The sequence below is a fragment of the Lathyrus oleraceus genome, chromosome 6 (assembly GCF_024323335.1).
Source record: "Lathyrus oleraceus cultivar Zhongwan6 chromosome 6, CAAS_Psat_ZW6_1.0, whole genome shotgun sequence".
Lineage (NCBI taxonomy): Eukaryota > Viridiplantae > Streptophyta > Magnoliopsida > Fabales > Fabaceae > Lathyrus > Lathyrus oleraceus.
In genome coordinates this window covers 98,778,789-98,799,793 of record NC_066584.1, presented here as the reverse complement: position 1 = coordinate 98,799,793, position 21,005 = coordinate 98,778,789, and the positions used below count along the sequence as shown (strand labels likewise).

Here is a 21,005-nt window from a genome sequence, read left to right as displayed (position 1 = left end):
TCAAAGGGGCTTCAAACAAAGGATGATAATTTCAAGGTTGACTTATTTGGTTAACTGACTAAAAATAAAACAAAAACAAAATACTTTTATCATATTAGTGTACAAATGTAAACAAAGAGTTTCAATAAGAGTCAAGTCAAGTTCTAGAGTAACTAACAAACATGAGTGAAATCACACAAAAAATAAAAAAAAATGAAAATTTATATTTTATCTATTATAAGACTCAAATTCTAACTAGAAAAATTAATCTACCACAAATCAAAGACGAAGCCAAAAATATTTTAGAGTGGGAACAACATATAAAATATGAAAATTAAATTTAACTAATATGCACTATCATTTTACCATTCTTTTATATATATCTTCAATTATATTTAAATATTATTCTATTTTATTATATTACTAATCAAATATTTTTATAAAATATCTATATAATGAATATATATATATATATATATATATATATATATATATATATATATATATATATATATATATATATATATATATATATATATATATATATATATATATATATATATATATATATATATATATATATATATATATATATATATTACACCATACAACTCAATTATACTCTTACAATTATAAACAACCTATTACATTTTAATTATAACCTATATTCCTTCATTTTTAATATAAATTATTTATGAACTTTGTTAAATGCAATTAAATTATGTTATTACCTTTCCAAAATTAACAAAATTTATTTGTAAAGTCACTTTAGTTGTATTTTTGAGTTATATCATTTTATTCTCTTAATGTATAAATACTTTTGTAATATTCCCAATTCCAATTAATACCAAAATTACTATTCATCCAATATCATTCTTTTCTCTCTAATTCTCTCTCAACTTCATCTTCCCCAATTTCTTTTCTTCCACCATTGTCAAACCTTCAATTTGAGTTTTATATTCTACCATTTGGCATCACAAGCCTTGGTTATTGATCCTAATCCGCTGCAACAATGACAACCATTTCCAATGATCGAATTCCCACCAATCTCCCGATTCTTGATTCGAAGAACTATGATAAATGGGCGAAACAAATGAAGGTCTTGTTTGGTTATTAAGAGGTGCTTGAGATCTTCGTCAATGGAGTTACACAATTAGGGGCAGAGGCTACCGACGTTCAAAGAATTACACACAAAGAAGAGAAGAAGAAGGATTACAAAGCCCTATTCTTGATTCATTCGTGTGTTGATAACGACAATTTCGAGAAGGTTAGCGATTGTGAATCGGCGAAGTAAGCATGCGAAATCTTGGAGAAAGCATATGTCGGTGCCGTCAAAGCGAAGGTTGTAAGGTTACAAACTTACAAGCGACAATTCGAGTTAACACAAATGGAAGATAAAGAAACGATCAACGACTACATTACGCGCATTACCCGGTTAGTTAATCAAATCAAATCTTGTGGGGAAACGATTCTTGAGCAGAATGTTGTATCGAAAGTATTGCGTTCGTCAACGTCACATTTCGACAACATAGTTGTGGCTATTGAAGAATCAAAGGATCTAACAACTTTGAGCAAGTATGAATTGCAAAGTTCGTTAGAGGCACATGAACAAAGGATGGATGAGAGAGGCACCGACAAAGCCAAAGCGGAGATTGCTTTGCAAGCGCGTTTCAATGAAAAGAATAAGAGGTCGAAAGGAAAATTTGCGGCGAGAGGTAAATCAAATTTTTCGAATTTTGGTTCAAATGATTCGCAAAATTCAAAGCATTCGACGAGTGAAAAGGGTGAAAGTAGCTCCAAGGATAGTGGTCATAGCAATGGTTTTAAGAAGCGTTATGTGAGTAAGGTGCAATGCTATAAGTGTAGAAAGTTTGGACACTTTGCAAATTTGTGTCGTGGTAAATCGAATGAGAATCACAATAATGAAGCCAAGGTTGCTAGGGAAGAGGTAGATGATGAGGACACACTTCTAGTAATGATCACGAAGGAGAGTTATGGCATTATGGATTTTCCGAGCAGCAACTACAGTAGTGACAGTTTGTGGGACAACAGCTGTTCCGAAAAATAGCGAGAAAACGCATTCGGATCGAAGTGCATTGGTTACCGTTCGTGATGGAGTCCAAGGGAGAGATGAGTGGTACTTGGATTCCGGTTGTTCAACACATATGACGGGTCGAAAAGATTGGTTTGTGCAAATCAATCAATCAATCAAGAATTTCAAATCCATGGTGGAGCGCCAAAGTGGTCAGAAGCTCAAAATTCTCAAAACGGATGGTGGAGGTGAGTATACCTCTAGTGAGTTTGGGAAGTTTTGTGATCTTGAGGTAATTGTACGTGAGGTGGTGCCTCCTTATACGCCTCAACAAAACGGGGCTGCCGAGAGGAAAAATCATACAATAATGAACATGGTGCGTAGTATGCTTCGTGGGAAAAAATTCCTAAGGAATTATGGGGTGAGGCCGTGTCTACAGCCACCTACTTGTTGAATAGGTGTCCCACTAAGAAGCTGGAGAAAATCACACCGGAAGAGGCTTGGAGTGGCTTCAAACCGAATTTGAATCATTTGCACGTTTTTGGATCGATTGCATATCGTCATGTACCGGACCAACTTCGGAAGAAATTGGATGATAAGGGTGAGAAGATGATATTTGTAGGATATCACTTTACTGGAGGGTACAAGTTGTTCGATGAAAAAAAATCAGAAGATCTTCATAACCCGGGATGTGACTTTTGATGAAGTCAAAAGTGCAGAAAATGCAGCAGTAACCGATTATCCTACCAACAGTAATCGATTACTCACAGAAAAATAGCGGCATCAGTTTTTTGAAATCACTGATGCGGAGGCTTCCGACACCGCTGTACCGGCACCTACAATAGTGCAAAATGATGTTGTTAATAATGGTAGGCCAGTGAGGCAAAGAACCTTGCCTCATAGACTCCGAGATTACGAAAGATTCCAAGATAACGAAGTGAATAACGATGGTGATTTTGTTCATTTCCCGCTTATGGCCGAACCCGAACCGGTAAATGAGGAAGAAGCCTTAAGTGATCCTAAGTGGATATGTGCAATGAAAGAAGAGCTGGAATCTATTGAGAAAAACGACACTTGGGAGTTGGTCGATTTAGCACTTGGAAAGAAACCAATAGGTGTGCGATGGGTCTATAAGGTTAAAGCAAATCCCAAAGGTGAAGTAATCAAGCACAAAACTCGATTAGTGGCGAAGGGATTCTTACAACGAGAAGGTATAGACTATGAGGAGGTATTCACACCGGTGGCTAGATTAGAGACTATTCGTTTGGTTGTTGGTATTGCGCATAACAACAATTGGATGGTTTACCAAATGGATGTCAAATCTGCGTTTTTAAATGGTCCTCTTGTTGAGGAAGTCTATATGGGGCAGTGATCAGTGCATTTTGATGCACGTTCTTCCATTTTTGTACTTAAGCATTTCTTCGGTTTTCTTTGATTATTTTTATGTTTTAATGTGTTTTCATAATTTATTTTATTTTTGCACTTATTTAATTTTCGTATTTAATTTTCAGTATTAGCAGCTTTCGTAAGAAAAATCATATCTTGAGCTAGGAGTATCGGATTGAGACGTGCTACCAGCCGATGGAAAGCTAAGAAAAATATCTACAACTTTTGTTCAGAAGTCGAGAGCTAAATCAAACTGTAGCAGGGCCAGAAATTTCATTGAAGCTGCTGCATTATTTTTATATTTTGTTTGGGTTAGTTGTATTGGGCCAGTTTTTGTAATTTTCGGGTTGGATCCTATAAGGGCCCGAATTTACCTTTTATTTATTAGGTCTTTTACTACTATAGAAATCCGAATTCTGAATTTTGATGAGACATTATTGCTTAGAAGATTTCATGGAGAGTTAATTCCAAAAGAGCTGATCTGTTGTATTTGAATTCCACTTTGAGGTTTTTAATAATTTCACTTTAATTTCGATTTCTTTTCAATTCTTCCTATAAACTCGTTTGCTTAATTCGATTACTTTCGTTTGCTTAATTCGATTGTTTCTTATAGGATAGAGTTGATTAAATTTGATTGTTTGTATGATCCTTAACTATAATCACGTTAGCGTAGCTTTTTCGTTATCGTGTTTTATTAAGTCGCGTTTGCTTAATTCGCGTCTGCTTAAATCCGTTTGCTTAATTTAGAAATTAGGAACATACATCATATAATACCAATTTGCGCTTGTCAGTGGGCATTGTAATCGAATGGGATTGAATTCGCTAGGGAATTAAAATTATAAGAATCGATGATGAGTCAGAAATCGATACAATAAATTAGCTTATTTATCAATTTTGATTTTACCTTTAATAATCATCGATTTAAGTTTTGAACCTTAAAACCCCCATTATTTTCATTCAATTGGTTATAACATTTAAGAGTCCTTGTGATACGATATTCGAGTGTCGCTTCCGTTTTACTACACTTTTAAACTCGTTTTTGACCCGTGTGCGACAACGGATCAAATTGGCGCTGTTGTCGGGGACTCTTGTAGATCTTAACCAATATTATAATTTTAGGTATTGTGTTTTAGCATTTTTTTTCTCTAAACTTCTTGTGTCTTGGTCTTTTTGCGGTTTAGGATAAAAACAAAATTTGTTTTTAAACAAATTGTCTCAGATTATTCCGATTTTTTATCGATTCATTAGGAAAAAATAAGTAATCAAAACCCTCTATAGATGCCGCCCTAAAAAACCGAAATTCCTTATTTTTCTATTTTTTATGATTTATTTTCTGTTTTGGTAGTTTTAAAAAAATCTGAAAAAATTCTCAAAATTCTTAATTGACGTAATTAGATTAATTTTTGTGTTTTTGTATTTTTTGCATTTTATTTTAATCGTTTTTTTCGTATTTCAATTGTTTGTTCTTAATAGGGACATTGTCGGTATTTTCCTATTTGTTGCTGCATTGTTGAATTAGTTGTGTTTTCTCATTGTTTGTTGATTTTTTTTTCTTTTCTATTGAGTTTAACATGAATGACTAAAGAACTCTCAGAGAACTTGTTGCCCATGATGTTGATTATAATGATTTGTGTATTGATAAGACTCCAGCTGCGGCCAAATCCTTGATTGAGAAGATGTCACTTAACTTCCAACAGTTCACAACAAGAGATAATTTTTTGGTCCAAGCAAAAGGTGTGAATGAGATTCAGGTTTCTTCTTTCAACAAAGCTCTAGAAACCAGAATTGATGAACTTACCTCTTTAGTGAAACAATTGATGCTACCCATTCCACCACCACCACCATATAACCCTCCACAGGTAACCACCTTTTTACCTTCTGAACCTTCACTAGAGGAACTTGTCAAGCAAATGGTTGTAAACAGTCTCCAATTTCAGCAGCGAACAAATTCTAGTATTCAGACTTTACAAACACAAATGGGACAACTTGCTACTCAAATAAATAACATGCAAGCCCAAGGGTCGAACCAGCTTCCAGCCCAAACAGTTGTCAATCTAAAGGATTCTAATGATAATGTAAGTGAAATTTCCTTGAGATCCGAAAAAGTTGCAGAACCAGCCCCAGAAAAAATAAAAACATTGTTAGTGTAACACTTGAAAATAAACCTGAACCTTCTATTGTTGTTGAGGTTGAAAAAAAGTATGTATCACCAATCCCTTTCCCATAAAGAGTATTGGAAAATAAGAAGATTGACGAGGAAGAGCATTCTGTTTTTCAAATAGAGTTGGTTTCTGAAGTTGTTAATGACGCTAGTTCTGAACTATTTGCGCTTGATTTTCCATCTCTCTCTGGTTTTGATGATATTTATTCATGTTCTGATTGTACTGACACTAACGTTTGTGTTGTCTGTGCTGAGATTGATGCTGCCTTGCAGGCTGATACATTTCCTACAGGTGAAGTTGTTACCAATAAACTTGTTTTTGCAGTTGATGCTCTTGACATCCCGGCTGCCCCAAACATACCATCCATTGAACAACCATATTCTGTAAAGCCTAAACCACTTCCCAAAGATTCATATTATTCATCAAAACTTCAACTTAAGCAGAAACATAAGAAGGGAATTGGATGGACCATGGCTGACACTCGTGATCTTAGCCCATCCATATATATGCATAGGATCTTACTTAAAGATGAAATAAAAGTAGTGAGGCAGCCCCGTAATCCTTTGATTCTTGATGTTGTGAAAAAGGAGATCACTTTCACGCGCCCATTCAACATTTTTACTTATCAAATATTCTTCTTTGATCCTGGAATACAAGGCGAATGCACTAATCAAAATTTCAAGGTCAATGGATACTACCCAAAGCTACTACATGAGAACCCGACTCTGGAAGAAGAGGCTGTAGAAGAACTCTCTTTGGGAAAGGCTGCTTATGTAATCACTTATCCGCCTTGACTTCTCGGGTGTGTTCTTTCCTTTCTCTCACTCTTATTTTATATTTATGCTCTTTCATTGAGGACAATGTATATTTTAAGTGTGGGGGAGGGAACCATTTATTCGTTTGTTTCGTTTGTTTTCCTTGTTTTTGTTAGTGTTTTGTTTGTTTTCAGTCATAAAAAAAATAAAAAAATACATCTTCTTGAAAGTTTTAGGCTATAGACTGACTAATTTGAGATTAGTTTACGGAGACTTGGGAAAAATTCACAAGATCGTTGTCGTATTAACACTGTAAGTCTCCTGCATATGGAAATTGATTCGAATTCTTATTATGTTTTAGCCTTAAATTTTCATTCTCTGACAACTCTTGAGTAGTTTATTTCAGCAGTCAACACCATCTCACACACACTCTATGCAGGGAAGCCGATGAATATAAGTGAGTATTCCGAAAAAGAAAAAAACAAGAGAAAAAAAATAAAGGAATGCACCTTCTAAGTTTGGTGACCCTCACCTGGTCACTTAACCCAACGGTTGTGGACCCTTCAAAAAAAGTTAGAAATAAGACTCTTTTGTAGTTGGTTCAGCGGGTTCTGGTGCTGAACTTGGTAGGGCGGATTACGGTCCGATCCCCCGCAACTACAATTGAGTAAGCAAAGGGTTATGTCACTTAAGTACCAGAACCCCGTGCAGAAAAGGATCAGAGTCACTAACCGGTCGCCTTGCTATGAGTGTGTGGAGATAACGGGCTTAATGTGATCGCGCCTGAATGAAAAAGAGTCAAAGAAGGTTGAGTAAGTTAGGCTTTAATATAATAACATGATTCGAGTTGATTTGTGTATTCAGGAGGTTTATGTCTGCATAACTGTGGATTAGTGTTCTTACAATGTCCTTAGTGTGCAAGAATAGTACCTATCGAAGCAAACTTAACCGAAGATGACTTGTAGCCTAGAATGAGTAACCGTTGATGTGTCTGTGTTTTGTTTTGTTTTTCATTTTGCTCGGAGTGCAAAAGTTCAAGTGTGGGGGAATTTGATCAGTGCATTTTGATGCACGTTCTTCCATGTTTGAATCAGACTGTATCAGGGCCAGAAATTTCGTTGAAGTTGCTACATTATTTTTATATTTTGTTTGGGTTAGTTGTATTGGGCCAGTTTTTGTAATTTTCGGGTTGGATCCTATAAGGGCCCAAATTTACCTTTTATTATATTAGGTCTTTTACTACTATAGAAATCCGAATTCTGAATTTTGATGAGACATTATTGCTTAGAAGATTTCATGGAGAGCTAATTCTCAAAGAGCTGATCTGTTGTATTCGAATTCCACTTTGAGGTTTTTAATAATTTCACTTTAATTTTGATTTCTTTTCAATTCTTCCTATAAACTCGTTTGCTTAATTAGATTACTTTCGTTTGCTTAATTCGATTGTTTCTTATAGGATAGAGTTGATTAAATTTGATTGTTTGTGTGATCCTTAACTATAATCACGTTAGCGTAGCTTTTTCGTTATCGTGTTTGATTAAGTCGCGTTTGCTTAATTCGCGTCTGCTTAAATCCGTTTGCTTAATTCGGAAATTAGGAACATACATCATATAATACCAATTTGCGCTTGTCACTGGGTATTGTAATCGAATGGGATTGAATCCGCTAGGGAATTGAAATTATAAGAATCGATGATAAGTCGGAAATCGATACAATAGATTAGCTTATTTATCAATTTTGATTTTACCTTTAATAATCATCGATTTAAGTTTTGAACCTTAAAACCCCCCTTATTTTCATTCGTTTGGTTATAACATTTAAGAGTCCTTGTGATACGATATTTGAGTGTCGCTTCCGTTTTACTACACTTTTAAACTCGTTTTTGACCCGTGTACGATAACGGATTAGGCAGCCACCCGGTTTCGTGATAAAAAATCAAGAGATGAAGTGTAGCGGTGTATTCGTCACTTTATGATTTATTGATTAAATCAAAAGCAAAGCATACAAAGAAATCGAGTCGCCACCGCACTTTTATTTATCCAAAGGAATGGCTAAAAAGCGAACAAAAGCCTAAGAAGTTTTACACATAGAAAACTAATGAAAAGATCAAAGAATCTGGGTAAGGGGTTAATTACGCAATGGGAAGGTGTTAGGCACCCAAAACGTCCTAGGTACTCCTAGGGAGCCCTTTTCACACTTGTTGTATAAAAATGTTTATTTGTTTATGACATATTGTGCAAACATGATTGGGAAGATGAGAAAAGAATATACAATTTATTATTTTTTGTGTTTGAACGGATGAACCCGTTGCCTACGTACCTTCCATGAAAGGTAAGGATCAAAACGCCGTAGTTCGGCTAAAAGATTTCCAAAATATGAGTGGGTTCATTTTAAAACAAGAGCACTAAGGCTTTTCATTATCAACGGGAGAAAACTCAACCAAGACCAACAATCCACCATGCAAGGATAGCTTCAACATACTAGTGAGGGGTTAACCCTATAATAAGTATGGAAGACTTACAATCAACTCACTAATGATGTGGTGAGATTTGCATCAACCACTATGAGAATTGAAACCTATGGCTAATGTATGAAAACATATCAACAATGGACAAAGCCACAAAACAATTGAATGAGTGAAGTTAATTGATTATGAGTATTTACAAAAGGATGGTCAGAGTATGATTAGTATTCAATTCAGAAAGAAGTGTTATGAAATGGAGTTTGAAAAAGTCAAAGGCCTAAGGCCTAGGTTTCTAATTTGAAAAGAGATGAGAATGTTTGCACAATAGTTCAAAGTTTTTGAATTAACAATGTGAAAAGGGAGTTTTGGAAACACACACAAAAAATGGAAGGGTGAGGAAGTAAAACTTCTTAGATGTTCACCTCTTGAAATCATATGGAAGATGATTCAAGTGTGTCCTTTGGAATGAAACAACAAAGCAAGTAAGCAAATGCAAAGCAAGGTGATACCGGATGCCAATCAATTGACTTACACCAATCTCATAGACAAAGGTGGATACCGGATACCAATCAATGGATTTACGCCAATATCCTAAAACAAAACAATGATACCGGATGCCAATAAATGGACTTATACCAATCTCACAGACAAAGGTGGATACCGGATACCAATCAATGGATTTACACCAATCTCCTAAAACAAAGGTGGATATAGGATACCAATCAATGTATTTACACCAATCTCCTAAAACAAACAAGGATATCAGATGCCAATAAATGGACTTATTCCAATCTCCTAAAGCAAAACAAAACATGGATATCAGATGCCAATCTATCTGGACTTATACCAATCTCCAAAGGATGGTCATAGGAGTACAAATGCCAGCAACATGGACTTACAATTGAATCCTCACATATAACAAACAAACAAGAGCAATAAGCAAAGAGGACATAAGTGGCCAATGAAATGGTCTTACACTCAATCCCTTCCAAATCATAGGAACAATGGCCAATGAATGGACTTACAGTTGATTCCTCAATGGACAAACAAAGATGTCACAGAGATATGAAATGATGATCATGCAATAATGAACAATGAATGATGATAAATGCACAAAGGCAAACAAGCAAACATGTACAGATGGATCAAGCAATCAATCAAACAAAGTCAATTAGCACTCACTATATACAAGCAATTTGGCTCAAGCAAGGGTTAGACTTTAAAGTCAACTGGAATGGGGTAAGTTGTGCTCTTAACCTTAACATTGAGAGTTAAGGTGAAGCAGATGAAATGGAGATGAGGGGTGTGCCTCATAACTCTTATCCCTGGTCAGGGAGAGCTTCAAATGATAGAAGGTGTGGGAGTTCAGAAAGTTGGAACTCTCTCCACAAGTTAATGACTCTATAGATCTTGGGTTAATATCCACAATGCTACAACATGTAATGTGAGCAAAGGGATGACACACTGAATAGTAGGAGATGGACTACACATCTCTTTTATCTACCAATTGCCTTATCAAAAGGACTTTTCCTGCTTGGGGACAAAGATAAACAATCACAAACATTGCCTCTTAAGGAGGACTTCAGACAGGTGCCTGGCCACATAACAAGCCAGGTCTTCCAGACTACATGAAGAAGAGAGGTTATACCTAAATTGGTTAAGCAACCAAGCAAGTTCAAAATGAACTTAAGCAACTAATGTACCTGTGGAAACATCAAACAAATCAGTATACAACTCAGATAAACAACCAACAGTTAATGCAACAGACAACCAATATAGGCAAAGGCATAAGCCACAAGTCAATCCCAATTGAATCAACATCAACCTACAAAACACACATTAGTAATCAAAAGAAAATATTAAATGCTCTCAAGATGAGGCATCATCAATTGTATAACTTGCATGTGCAACCTGAAACAAAGCTTCAAACATGAGAGGAAAACCACTAGGACAAAGCCTAGGGTCAAAGGGGGAGAAATAATTCAAAACAGAACATGAAAATTGACAAGAATCAACTTAAATCAAATAAGAAACTATTCCAAGTGGTCTCATGTCAATATCAATTACCAAAAGAATTTCATAATCAAAACATGTCAAGATAGGCAAGTTGAAACCACATAGAAGCAACAGAATGATCAAAGGCATATTAATTCCAGAATGGCTCAATAAATCTCAAGAAAAATCAAGGCTAAACATAACACATCAAATGATCAACACACCAAAAATCATGGCATTTGGACAAGTATAAGCATGGCAATCAAATTCATCAAGTCAAGGTAAGCATGAACAAGCTCAATGGAGGCATAAATTGATACATCAACTTAAGGCAATCCTAAAACAGATATGACAAATGATAAATGACTCAAACCAAAGCCAAGACAAACTTCAATGTGTCTAGAAAACATGTGCAAAATTTCAAGCTCATATGATAAACATCAAGCATTTCACAAATCATCTAAGTTCAACACTCATCAAAAAGTTCACAAATGGAAATCCAGAAAGAAAAATATCAAACAAATCAGAAATGAATCCTAAAATTCTACAAAAATTCATGATCAATCCTAACATCCAGAATAAGTAACATGCAAAAAATCAGATCATTTGGCATTTATTTGGCATGGTAAATAAAATCAGCAAATCAAGCAAGCAAAGGTGTGACACACATTGTCACATCTTCATTAATCATATCATATCTCATCAACCAGAAATGCTAAAAATGCAAACTCTATACCAAAAGATCATGCAAAGTGTCTAGTTTAAGCATGTCAATTTTCACATTCATTGGATTAACCATCATCATTTCACAAATAAAATGGTAAGCAAGGTGCAAGATAGCATATGCATGAACAATCCCTAGGCTAAAACAATTTTCAACCGAGCACAAATTCTGGAAAAATATCCATAAAATAGTAGACATGATAAGGAACAATGTGCAAAAAATCTCATGTGATTTGGATGATTATTCATTGAGTTATGATTTTTTAAGTGAAAGGAAAAATTAAAAATCATATGAACAAGGCATGGCATGGATACATGAAGTAATGAAATAAAATGCTAAGGTATAATTTGGAAATAGCTCCACCGAGGATCGAACCGTGCGAATATTCAAATTGAGCGCGCTGGCTACATGAAATGCGCCGTTTCATTTAATGACGTGGCAATGCAAGTGAAGGAAGACCAATCAGAAAGCCACGCAAGCTACAACATGGACCAATGCATGGCAACAAACGACGAAACTCATGCAAAACGCGTTTGGACAGATCAAATGAGTTCTGGAAATCTAAAACCCTAACATTCATCATGTGTTCATCGTGTTCATCATCATCAAGAACAAATCATCACATAAATTCACCAAACACATATCAATGGATTCGTCTCACATCACACATCAACAATCCAGTATTGATTTAACCTAATTCTAACTGTATCAAACAAATCGAGCACAACAAGTTTCATCTATCAAACTTCAAATCATCACAACTAATTCATTACTCAACGAAATTCCGATATCTAAAGCTCAGTGTGACCTATGTTCAAAGATCTACCAGAATCATACATCAATTTTATGAATTAAGAGCATCGAAAACTGACCTTCAAGATACAACAGAAGTGAAATCGTGCAATTCAGGCCTTGGCAAGCTGCAACAGATGCTCTACAATGCTTGGATAGATGAATGGATGATGAAGAACAGCTCAATCGTGCTTGCTTTGTCCAGAAATCTCAACTGCCATGGATGTGCATAAGCTTTAACAGTCCATAATTCTTGATGAATGCTTCCAGATCTTGCTTCAACAATCTTCAATAATGCTTGTAGATGATGAACAAATCACGAACCAAGCAAAGGCTATGAAGAAATTGGATGAAAAAGTTGAGAGAGAATTTTCAGATCTGAAATTATGAAGTTGTTGTTATGGTTTTCTGTTAGGATTATGGTTATATACCATCTGTTAATCATGTTTAGCTTAAGCTCTAATCAAATGCTAAGTGAATTAGGGAAATGGGAGTGTTTATGCAAAATGGCCAAAACACCCTCACATGTGCATGGCAATGGAACAGTACCCGAGTCTTGCTTGAAATGCACTTCAAATGTGATTTTGAATCAAATGCCATTGGAAAAATGTAAAGGCAATGCATATTTTTCAAATTGGAAATTTCCCTCCAAAATTCAAGTGAAAAATCCAATATTTTTGTGATGAGAATTGATGAAATATGATGCATGATTTGGATAGTAGAGATCAAGAGAGAAATGTTCCAAAAAGAACCACTGCATTTGGCCTTTTGGTGCAAAAGTTATGCCTTCTTGAAATTCAAATTTGCTTGGCAATGATTGATCCATAATTTCTTAACCACACATGAGAAATGGATGTTCTTGGACTTTTTGGAAAGGTGAGAGCAATACCTTCAACTTTCATGTTGGAAAAAATTTCATTTGAAGCTTTCTTGATGATGTAATCTTGAGGAGAAGACCTTTCCATTTTTGGCAGTTTGAAATTACAGGTCACTTACTATTTTTTGGAAACTTTCCATCTGACCTCAAATTCTTCAATGTTGATATTTGAAATGTCAAATGAGACTTGTGTGGACATGAATGATGTATTTCTAACCATCTCCCACCTTCAAATCCATGATTGAATGCACAGTTGACTTGTGTTGACTTTTCTAGGGTTTCAGCTGACCTAGCTATGCTCAGATGAAATTCAAGCCTCTTCCACTTGAGATCTTGATTCAAAATGATGTCATGGTTCATATGAACTCTTGTGAATGATCATGGTGCCCAAAATCTTCAGAATGGCCACCATCTATTGCTCAATGGCTGCCTTTGACTGTAATTGCTTCATCTGCAAGTAACAAGGTTAGATGACAATATTTTTGTACTTTTGGTTAGTAAACAAATGAAAAGCAATGATATACAAATGCAAAACATGCTTGGTGATCAAGAACCACACTCAAAAGATAACCCACCCACAGGGAAGGAGGCAAGCATGGTGCACAATGATCCTTGAGGCAATGATATGATATGATATGATGCCATGAGGGATCTTAGGGACAAAATTGGGGTCTTACAATGAAGTATTACAAGCTACACAAGGCGTTGTATGGTTTGAAACAAGCTCCAAGAGCTTGGAACAAACGTATTGACGACTTTCTTATTGATATTGGTTTCAATCGATGTGTATCCGAACATGGAGTTTATGTGAGATCGGATATGAATGATGGTGTTATTATAATTTGCTTGTATGTTGATGATCTCTTGATTACGGGCAGACATGACAAGAGTGTTTCAAGGTTTAAAAGTGAGCTCATGAGAGAGTTTGAGATGACGGACCTTGGTGTCATGAATTACTTCCTTGGCATAGAGTTTCACAAGTCAAAAGTGGGGATGCTTATGCACCAAAGGAGGTATGCTCTAGATATTTTGAAAAAGTGTGATATGGAGCATTGTAATGCTTCTATTACACCTTGTGAGGCTAGAGTGAAGCTGTCCAAAAGTGATGAGGGGGAGGATGTCGATTCCAACGCTTTACCGGAGCTTGATTGGATCGTTACGGTATTTGTGCAATACGCGACCGAATTTGGCTTTTAGTGTCGGTATTGCGAGTAGATTCATGGAGAGACCTAAGATGTCCCACTTGGCGGCAGTCAAGAGGATCCTTAGATATGTGAAAGGTACTCTTGGCTGCGGAATTCTCTTTCCCGCATCGGACACGGGGCGTAAGTGCAATTTATTTGGCTACACCGATTCTAAATGGTGCGGAGATAAAGATGACCGAAAATCGACGGCGGGGTACATCTTTATGTTTGGTAGTACACCAATCTCTTGGTGCTCGAAAAAGGAACCGGTTGTAGCACTCTCTTCTTGTGAGACCGAGTACATTGCGACGTCGTTAGGTGCGTGCCAAGCTATGTGGCTTATGAATCTATTGAAGGGATTAGGATGTGGTGATGATGCTGCCACCACATTGTTTGTAAATAATGTTTCCGCAATAAATCTTGCGAAGAATCCGATTGCACACGGAAGGAGCAAGCATATTGAGATGCAGTTTCATTATTTGAGAGAATTGGTCGGTGATGGAAAGCTTAGATTGAGCTATTGCTGAAGCGAAGACCAAGTCGCGGATTTGTTGACAAAGGGTGCGACAAATGATGTGTTCAAGAGGCTGAAAAAGTGCTTGAGCATGGTGGATTTGGAGCAACTAAAGTGAGGTGGTGTGTTAAATGCAATTAAATTCTGTTATTACCTTTCCAAAACTAACAGAATTTATTTGTAGAGTCACTTTAGTTGTATTTTTGAGTTGTATCATTTTATTCTCTCAATATATAAATACTCTTGTAATATTCCAAATTCCAATTAATGCCAAAATTACTATTTATCCAATATCATTTTTTTCTCTCTAATTCTCTCTCAACTTCATCTTCCCCAATTTCTTTTCTTCCACCATTGTCAAACCTTCAATTTGAGCTTTATGTTCTAACAAACTTTTCATACGGATTATAAAATATAATCATTGATATATAAAAAAATTATACTTTTTTTATAAAAAAAACTCTCCATTGAATAGTAGTATAAAAGATAAATTCATAAGACATTATAGAAAAAACAAAATAATTATATATATATATATATATATATATATATATATATATATATATATATATATATATATATATATATATATATATATATTATATATATATATATATATATATATATATATATATATATATATATATATATATATATATATATATATATAATATATATATATATATATATATATATATATATATATATATATATATATAATTTGTCCCAATTTCATCTAATGTTGAAGTGAAAATTGCAGAGCATATATTGATTTAATTTAAGAAAAAACAATATCTTAGTTAAAAGTCCATTTAAAAAGCAGAGGACCATTTACATTATAATACTATATAAACACATGAATTGTTTGTGGGGGCAATGACCGACATACTTGCAAATGTAGCTCTGTCCCTACTAGGGTCGGCCCTGTGCATGTGCAGCATGTGCTGCAGCACAGTGCCCCAAAGTATAGAGGACCCTAAATTTTAAATTTTTAAATTTTTTTTTATAAATATTAATAAAAATAAATAAAATATTATTAAAAAAATCAATAATTGAAAGAAATGTTATGATAAAAACTCAAAATAATTATAATTAAATTTATTTTTAACTAATACATAATTGTATTTTTAATATATATATTTTTAATTATTATAATTGTATTTTTTAAAAAATATGAACCCATTTTCAAAATTAGAACGAGGCCTCCGATATGATTGGGCCGGCTGATCCGCTGTCGCACACGGGTAAAAAACGAGTAATAAAATATAGTAAACGGGAAGCGACACCTCGAGTATCGTATCGCAAGGATTCTTGTATTATTCTTAACCTAATGAAATCGATTGAAGGGGGTTTATGTTTTAGTGGTCGATTTAGAAAACAAAGCAAAAAAAAGTGATTAAAATAAGCGATTGTAAAATAAGTCAATCTACTGTTTTCGGTTTCCGGCTAATCATTGGTTTTTACCTACCAATTCTCTAAGCGGCTTCGATCTCTATTTGATTCAAATTCGATTGACAAGCGCAATGGATATATGACAGATTTATATTCCTATATTCTGAATTAAGCAAACGGATAAATACAATCGTGAATTAAGCAAACACGATTTATAAACGCAATTTAACGACAAGGCGACGAAAACGGCGATTAATAGTTAGGAATGCAATCATATAAATTTAATCAAAACCATTCCATAAAATACAGATTAAGCAAATGAAATTTCATAGAATAGAATTAAAAGAGAACGAAATTAAATTGATAGAATAAAAACCTCAAAGCCTTGGAAATTCGGTTACAGCAGATTGACTATAGGAGATTAGTTCCTCTTCATGATCGCACAAAAGCAAAAAAAAATCGTGAATAATGTGTATTTGCTACATTACCGCGACCTCCCTTTTAAATAGAATAAGGGTTTCACTTATAATTCAAATTGGGCCGAAAAACCTAAATTCGGCCCAACAAATGGTCCAAAAGAAAATATTTTCTAAAGTACGAAACTTCAATGAATTATTTGAGACGTCTTCACTCTGAGTCAGCTTTTGTCTTCAACATAAAAGTTGTAGCTCTTTCTCTTAGCTTTCCAACGTATGTCATAACTTGCAAAACGACATCCCGTAGCTCAAGTTATGATCCGAACAGTGGACAGGTATCAAATAACCGCTAAAACTGAAAATAGTAAACTAAAATAGATTAAAGGAAAACATGAACTTAAATCTAAAAACATAATAAAATAGTAAAATAAGCAAAAAAACTAGATAAATTCCTAAGTACAATTAAAGAATAATGTGCATCAAAATGCACTTATCAAATTCCCCCTCACTTGAACTTCTGCACTCCGAGCAAAATTACAATTTCAAAACAAAAGGAAAGAAAACAGAGCATGCACTTCCAAAAGTTTTCAAGATATAAGGTATAAGAATAATTCTAAGTCTAAGCTTCAAGAATATGGTGTTAGTAAGAAACTTTTTGTGACATTCAAAGCAGATAAAAAAACAGATTACCAAAAAGTACATCAACAGCGGTAAGATCCTCACAGGATATAATTCACTCAACTCTCAAGTGTTTAGATTAAATGTTTACACTCAAAGCACAACATGAAAATAAGTACTACCATAAGCTTGAAAGGACTCTAACATCCTGTTAACATGATACATCTCTAAGGCATGTTGAAGGCGTAATTAATGAAAGGGTCTTGTGAATTTAGGGTTTATACCCCATCAAAGGGTGGAGATGTGCCTGAAATAAGCAAGAGTTGAGAAAAACGTAAGTTATCAAGGGATGAAGCCGACAAAGGAAGCATGTTTGGTCGAAAGGCCATTCCGTCAACTGAAATGAAACTTGGGACTTAAGGAATTTTGGATCATGCCAAACACATAGAAGAAAACGTCGCCCTAAATACCTGGGCGGGAGAAATTTGAAATTTGAAAATGACTAGCAGTTACAAGAAGGATAAAGCGCCCGAATATGAAGCAGTTTGTAGAACGTGGATAGAGCAGTTTGCAGATCGTGTGGCACGGCGTCTGCTAGTTTCTAGGAGTTTTGGCATGTAGGAAGTTTCTTTAGTTTAGTATAAATAGGATATCCCACGAGGGGGCTAGGGGTGTTCACCTTGTACTAAAAAAATCACTTGTAAGAAACTTCTCATTCCCAGCGCGAGGAAGCAAGAGTTTTTAAGAGTGCTATGTACGTGAATCACCAAAAGTGTGTTCTTCGTGTACGTCTTTTGAATGTTGTAGTACTGTCGGTCACGAGTCACCCATAGGCTATAGCATTGTTTAAACCTTTCGTGTGGAAAAAACCTGTGCTTGTTCAATACTTTGTCAGGAGCCGTTCCTCACAAAGTTGTTCCGTCGAATTGAATAAGCCACACTTGTACTAGCACATGTCCTAGGATCAACTGGTCAATCCTGCAAGTAACCCTTAAGTTTCAAGCCCTAGGGAGGACCAACGGTTGTTTACCAATTTCCACAGTAAACAAAATGGCACGCCCAGTGGGACGGTGCTAGTGCAGTTGTGAAATTGCATGAAACTTAGAAGTGGCAAACTATATAGTAAGCCACGGGAAACTTTGAAAATGTCAAATCCCAATACAGATGAAGTGCCACAAGGGACTTTGTCCACTATGGAAACAGTAATTTCACAGGTTGCCACTTTGCCGCTGATGACAAGTGCAACCCCAACGATGTCGACTACGGGTGCGGTTGGAACATCAATTCCTCTACCTCCACCGGGGGGTTCAGGATCGACGATAACGACGTTTAGACCTTATGTGCCTCGCTTTGGCACCACAAATCCTCTTTATGGAATGCCGTATTCCTTAATGCCAGGATATCAGTCGACATCAAGTGCAACATTGTTTTCAGACAACGCTCCAAACACGAATCCCTCCTTGCAAGGATCAACGCAAGGGGGTAATGTTAGGAATAATACTCAGAACAAAACCATGCCGCTGTCGAACACTTCAATAGCGGTGTTGAGGCAGCAAATGGATGATAGTAACCATGAGTTGGTTAACATGTTAACCAATCAAATGGGTACAGTTTTCAATCCAGTGATACAGGAATCTGCTGAAATGAATAGGCAGGTGGCGAAACAATTGACGCGCTTGTGTAATTTTCTATCGCACCGGCTCGACAGATGGCGCAAGTGGCTAGGCAAACCGTTCCTATCCAGATGGATATAGGGGTAGCAGAAGATGATACAGTCCACGAAGGACAAATCCTTAGACCCCAATAAAATCAAGGCGTTGAATCAAGAGTCGCAGGACGTAACTAGATGGTATTGGTTAACCGACACCAAGATGCTGATCAAATTGTCGATCAACATCGACAAGAAGACTTAGTAGTAGAAAATAATTTGAAAACTATTGTCGAAAGGATTATGGCTAGAAATGGTATGGGTGCCACATTGCAAAGGCCACTGTACGCCTCCCCGTTGGCTGAATTTATTCTCCAAGCCGAGGCACCTAGAGGAATGAAAGTGCCTAAGTACACTAAGTTTGGGGGAGAATCTGGTGAATCGACAATAGAGAATGTTGCCAGATATCTAACAGAGTCAGGAGATTTAGCTCATAATGAGTGTTTGAGATTGAAAACTTTCCCTCCTCTCTGACTAAGGTTGCCTTCACATGGTTCACTTCTTTGGCCCTAAGTTCAATCGATTCGTGGGCCAAATTGGAAAAGAAGTTCCATGAACAGTTTTACGAAGGACACTCCAAAATTAGTTTGGCAGAATTGTCTAGTATCAAGAGAAGGTTTGCTGAGAGCATCGACGATTATCTGAATCGATTTAGATCATTAAAAGCCAGGTGCTTTACGCAAGTGCCAGAACATGAACTTGTTCAGATGGCTGCAGCGGGTTAGATTATTCCATTAGGAAGAAAATAGACCCAACTTTTGTGAAAAGTATGTCACAATTGGCTGATAGAGTCCGACATCTCGAACGGCTAAGGTTAGAAAAGGTTAGACACAATAAGGCTAAGAAAGAAAAAGTAGCGTTTGTCGACTATGACGCGACAGACCTAATATATGAGGCTGATTATGCCTCATCGACCGAATTAGAAAGTTGACGTGGCTGAGTTAAAGTCAGGATCTGCCTATGAGTGTCGATCATTACTTCATGCGCAAGGAAAGAATCATGTCGATAACAATCCAAAATTCCCTTCGAAAACTTATACTTTTGATGTGACAAAGTGTGAGGAAATTTTTGATCTGTTGGTCAAAGATGGTCAAATGATGGTGCCACCTGGCACTAAAATACCACCATTTGAAAAAAGACAGAATAGAGGATTTTGTAAGTATCATAACTACTATCTTGGTCATAATACCTCTAATTGTTACCTTTTCAGGGATCTGGTTCAGAAAGCGATTTAAGAAGGCAGGCTGAGATTTACTGGCCGCAGAATGAAGATCGACACTGATCCCCTCCACCAGGAGGAAGCTCTATTCGTGGAGTCAGTCGAGATCAACATGGTCGAGATCACCGAATACGATGAGGCCGACATGCTGGAGCAAACTGGTGAAAGCCCGGATATCGACATAGTTGAAGTTTACCCAATGGCTGATGAAGACTTGGTAGATTTCCTGTATCGCTGCAAGAATAAGGGTTCACAAGTTTGCCTGTGCCCTAGATGTGGTGCTTTCATCGACAAAATAGCCACGGAAAATTTCCAGAAGCTACAGTTGGGCAAAAGCAAAAGAAACGGGCCGAACAGAGAGCATCAGAATGAAAGAGGCTCAAAAAAGGTTGTGGAAAATGCTTAAGCGAGGCCTAGGAGCTTCGTATCGTCGGCAAGTATCCCTAGAGGCACTTGGGTCAAACCTCAGGAAAAACAAGAAACCCCTTAAGGGGCTGCTGCTGCTAGAGGAGGTCTAGCAATTAATTACAGGCGCGAGTTCAAGTCTGAAAAAAGGGCTCATGTTTCTGAAAATTATTTGGGGAAGAATCCCATGTCAAGGACTCAATGGAGACGCTTTCAGAGGCGTAAGCAGGCCGAGATAGAGGCTAATAGAGGAATAGCTGGAAGAGGCATGGCCAGTGGGGTGAATGCTAGAAAGAAGTTTGTTGTGAAGGTCGACACAGCAGCAAAAGAACGGATCAGAGAGTATGTCCGTCGACCAACTGAGAAATGTTCTGATGAAGTTA

General features: G+C 36.2%; 2 protein-coding genes across 2 annotated transcripts; both read left to right on the top strand.

The window, feature by feature from the left end:
• Positions 1–1,366: 1,366 nt before the first annotated feature.
• On the top strand, positions 1,367–2,047 carry LOC127094203 (uncharacterized). Its single transcript, XM_051033061.1, has one exon. The coding sequence runs from the start codon at positions 1,367–1,369 to the stop codon at positions 2,045–2,047; it is 681 nt and encodes a 226-aa protein (XP_050889018.1).
• Positions 2,048–14,400: 12,353 nt separating this feature from the next.
• LOC127094201 (secreted RxLR effector protein 161-like) lies at positions 14,401–14,877 on the top strand. The gene has a single exon (XM_051033059.1). It carries the CDS (start codon positions 14,401–14,403, stop codon positions 14,875–14,877), a length of 477 nt encoding a protein of 158 aa, XP_050889016.1.
• The last annotated feature ends 6,128 nt before the right edge of the window (positions 14,878–21,005 follow it).

Bases quoted from the DNA above. Each gene is read 5' to 3' on its own strand.
- LOC127094203 (XM_051033061.1), top strand. From the start codon at position 1,367: ATGGAAGATAAAGAAACGATCAACGACTACATTACGCGCATTACCCGG.
- LOC127094201 (XM_051033059.1), top strand. From the start codon at position 14,401: ATGTCCCACTTGGCGGCAGTCAAGAGGATCCTTAGATATGTGAAAGGT.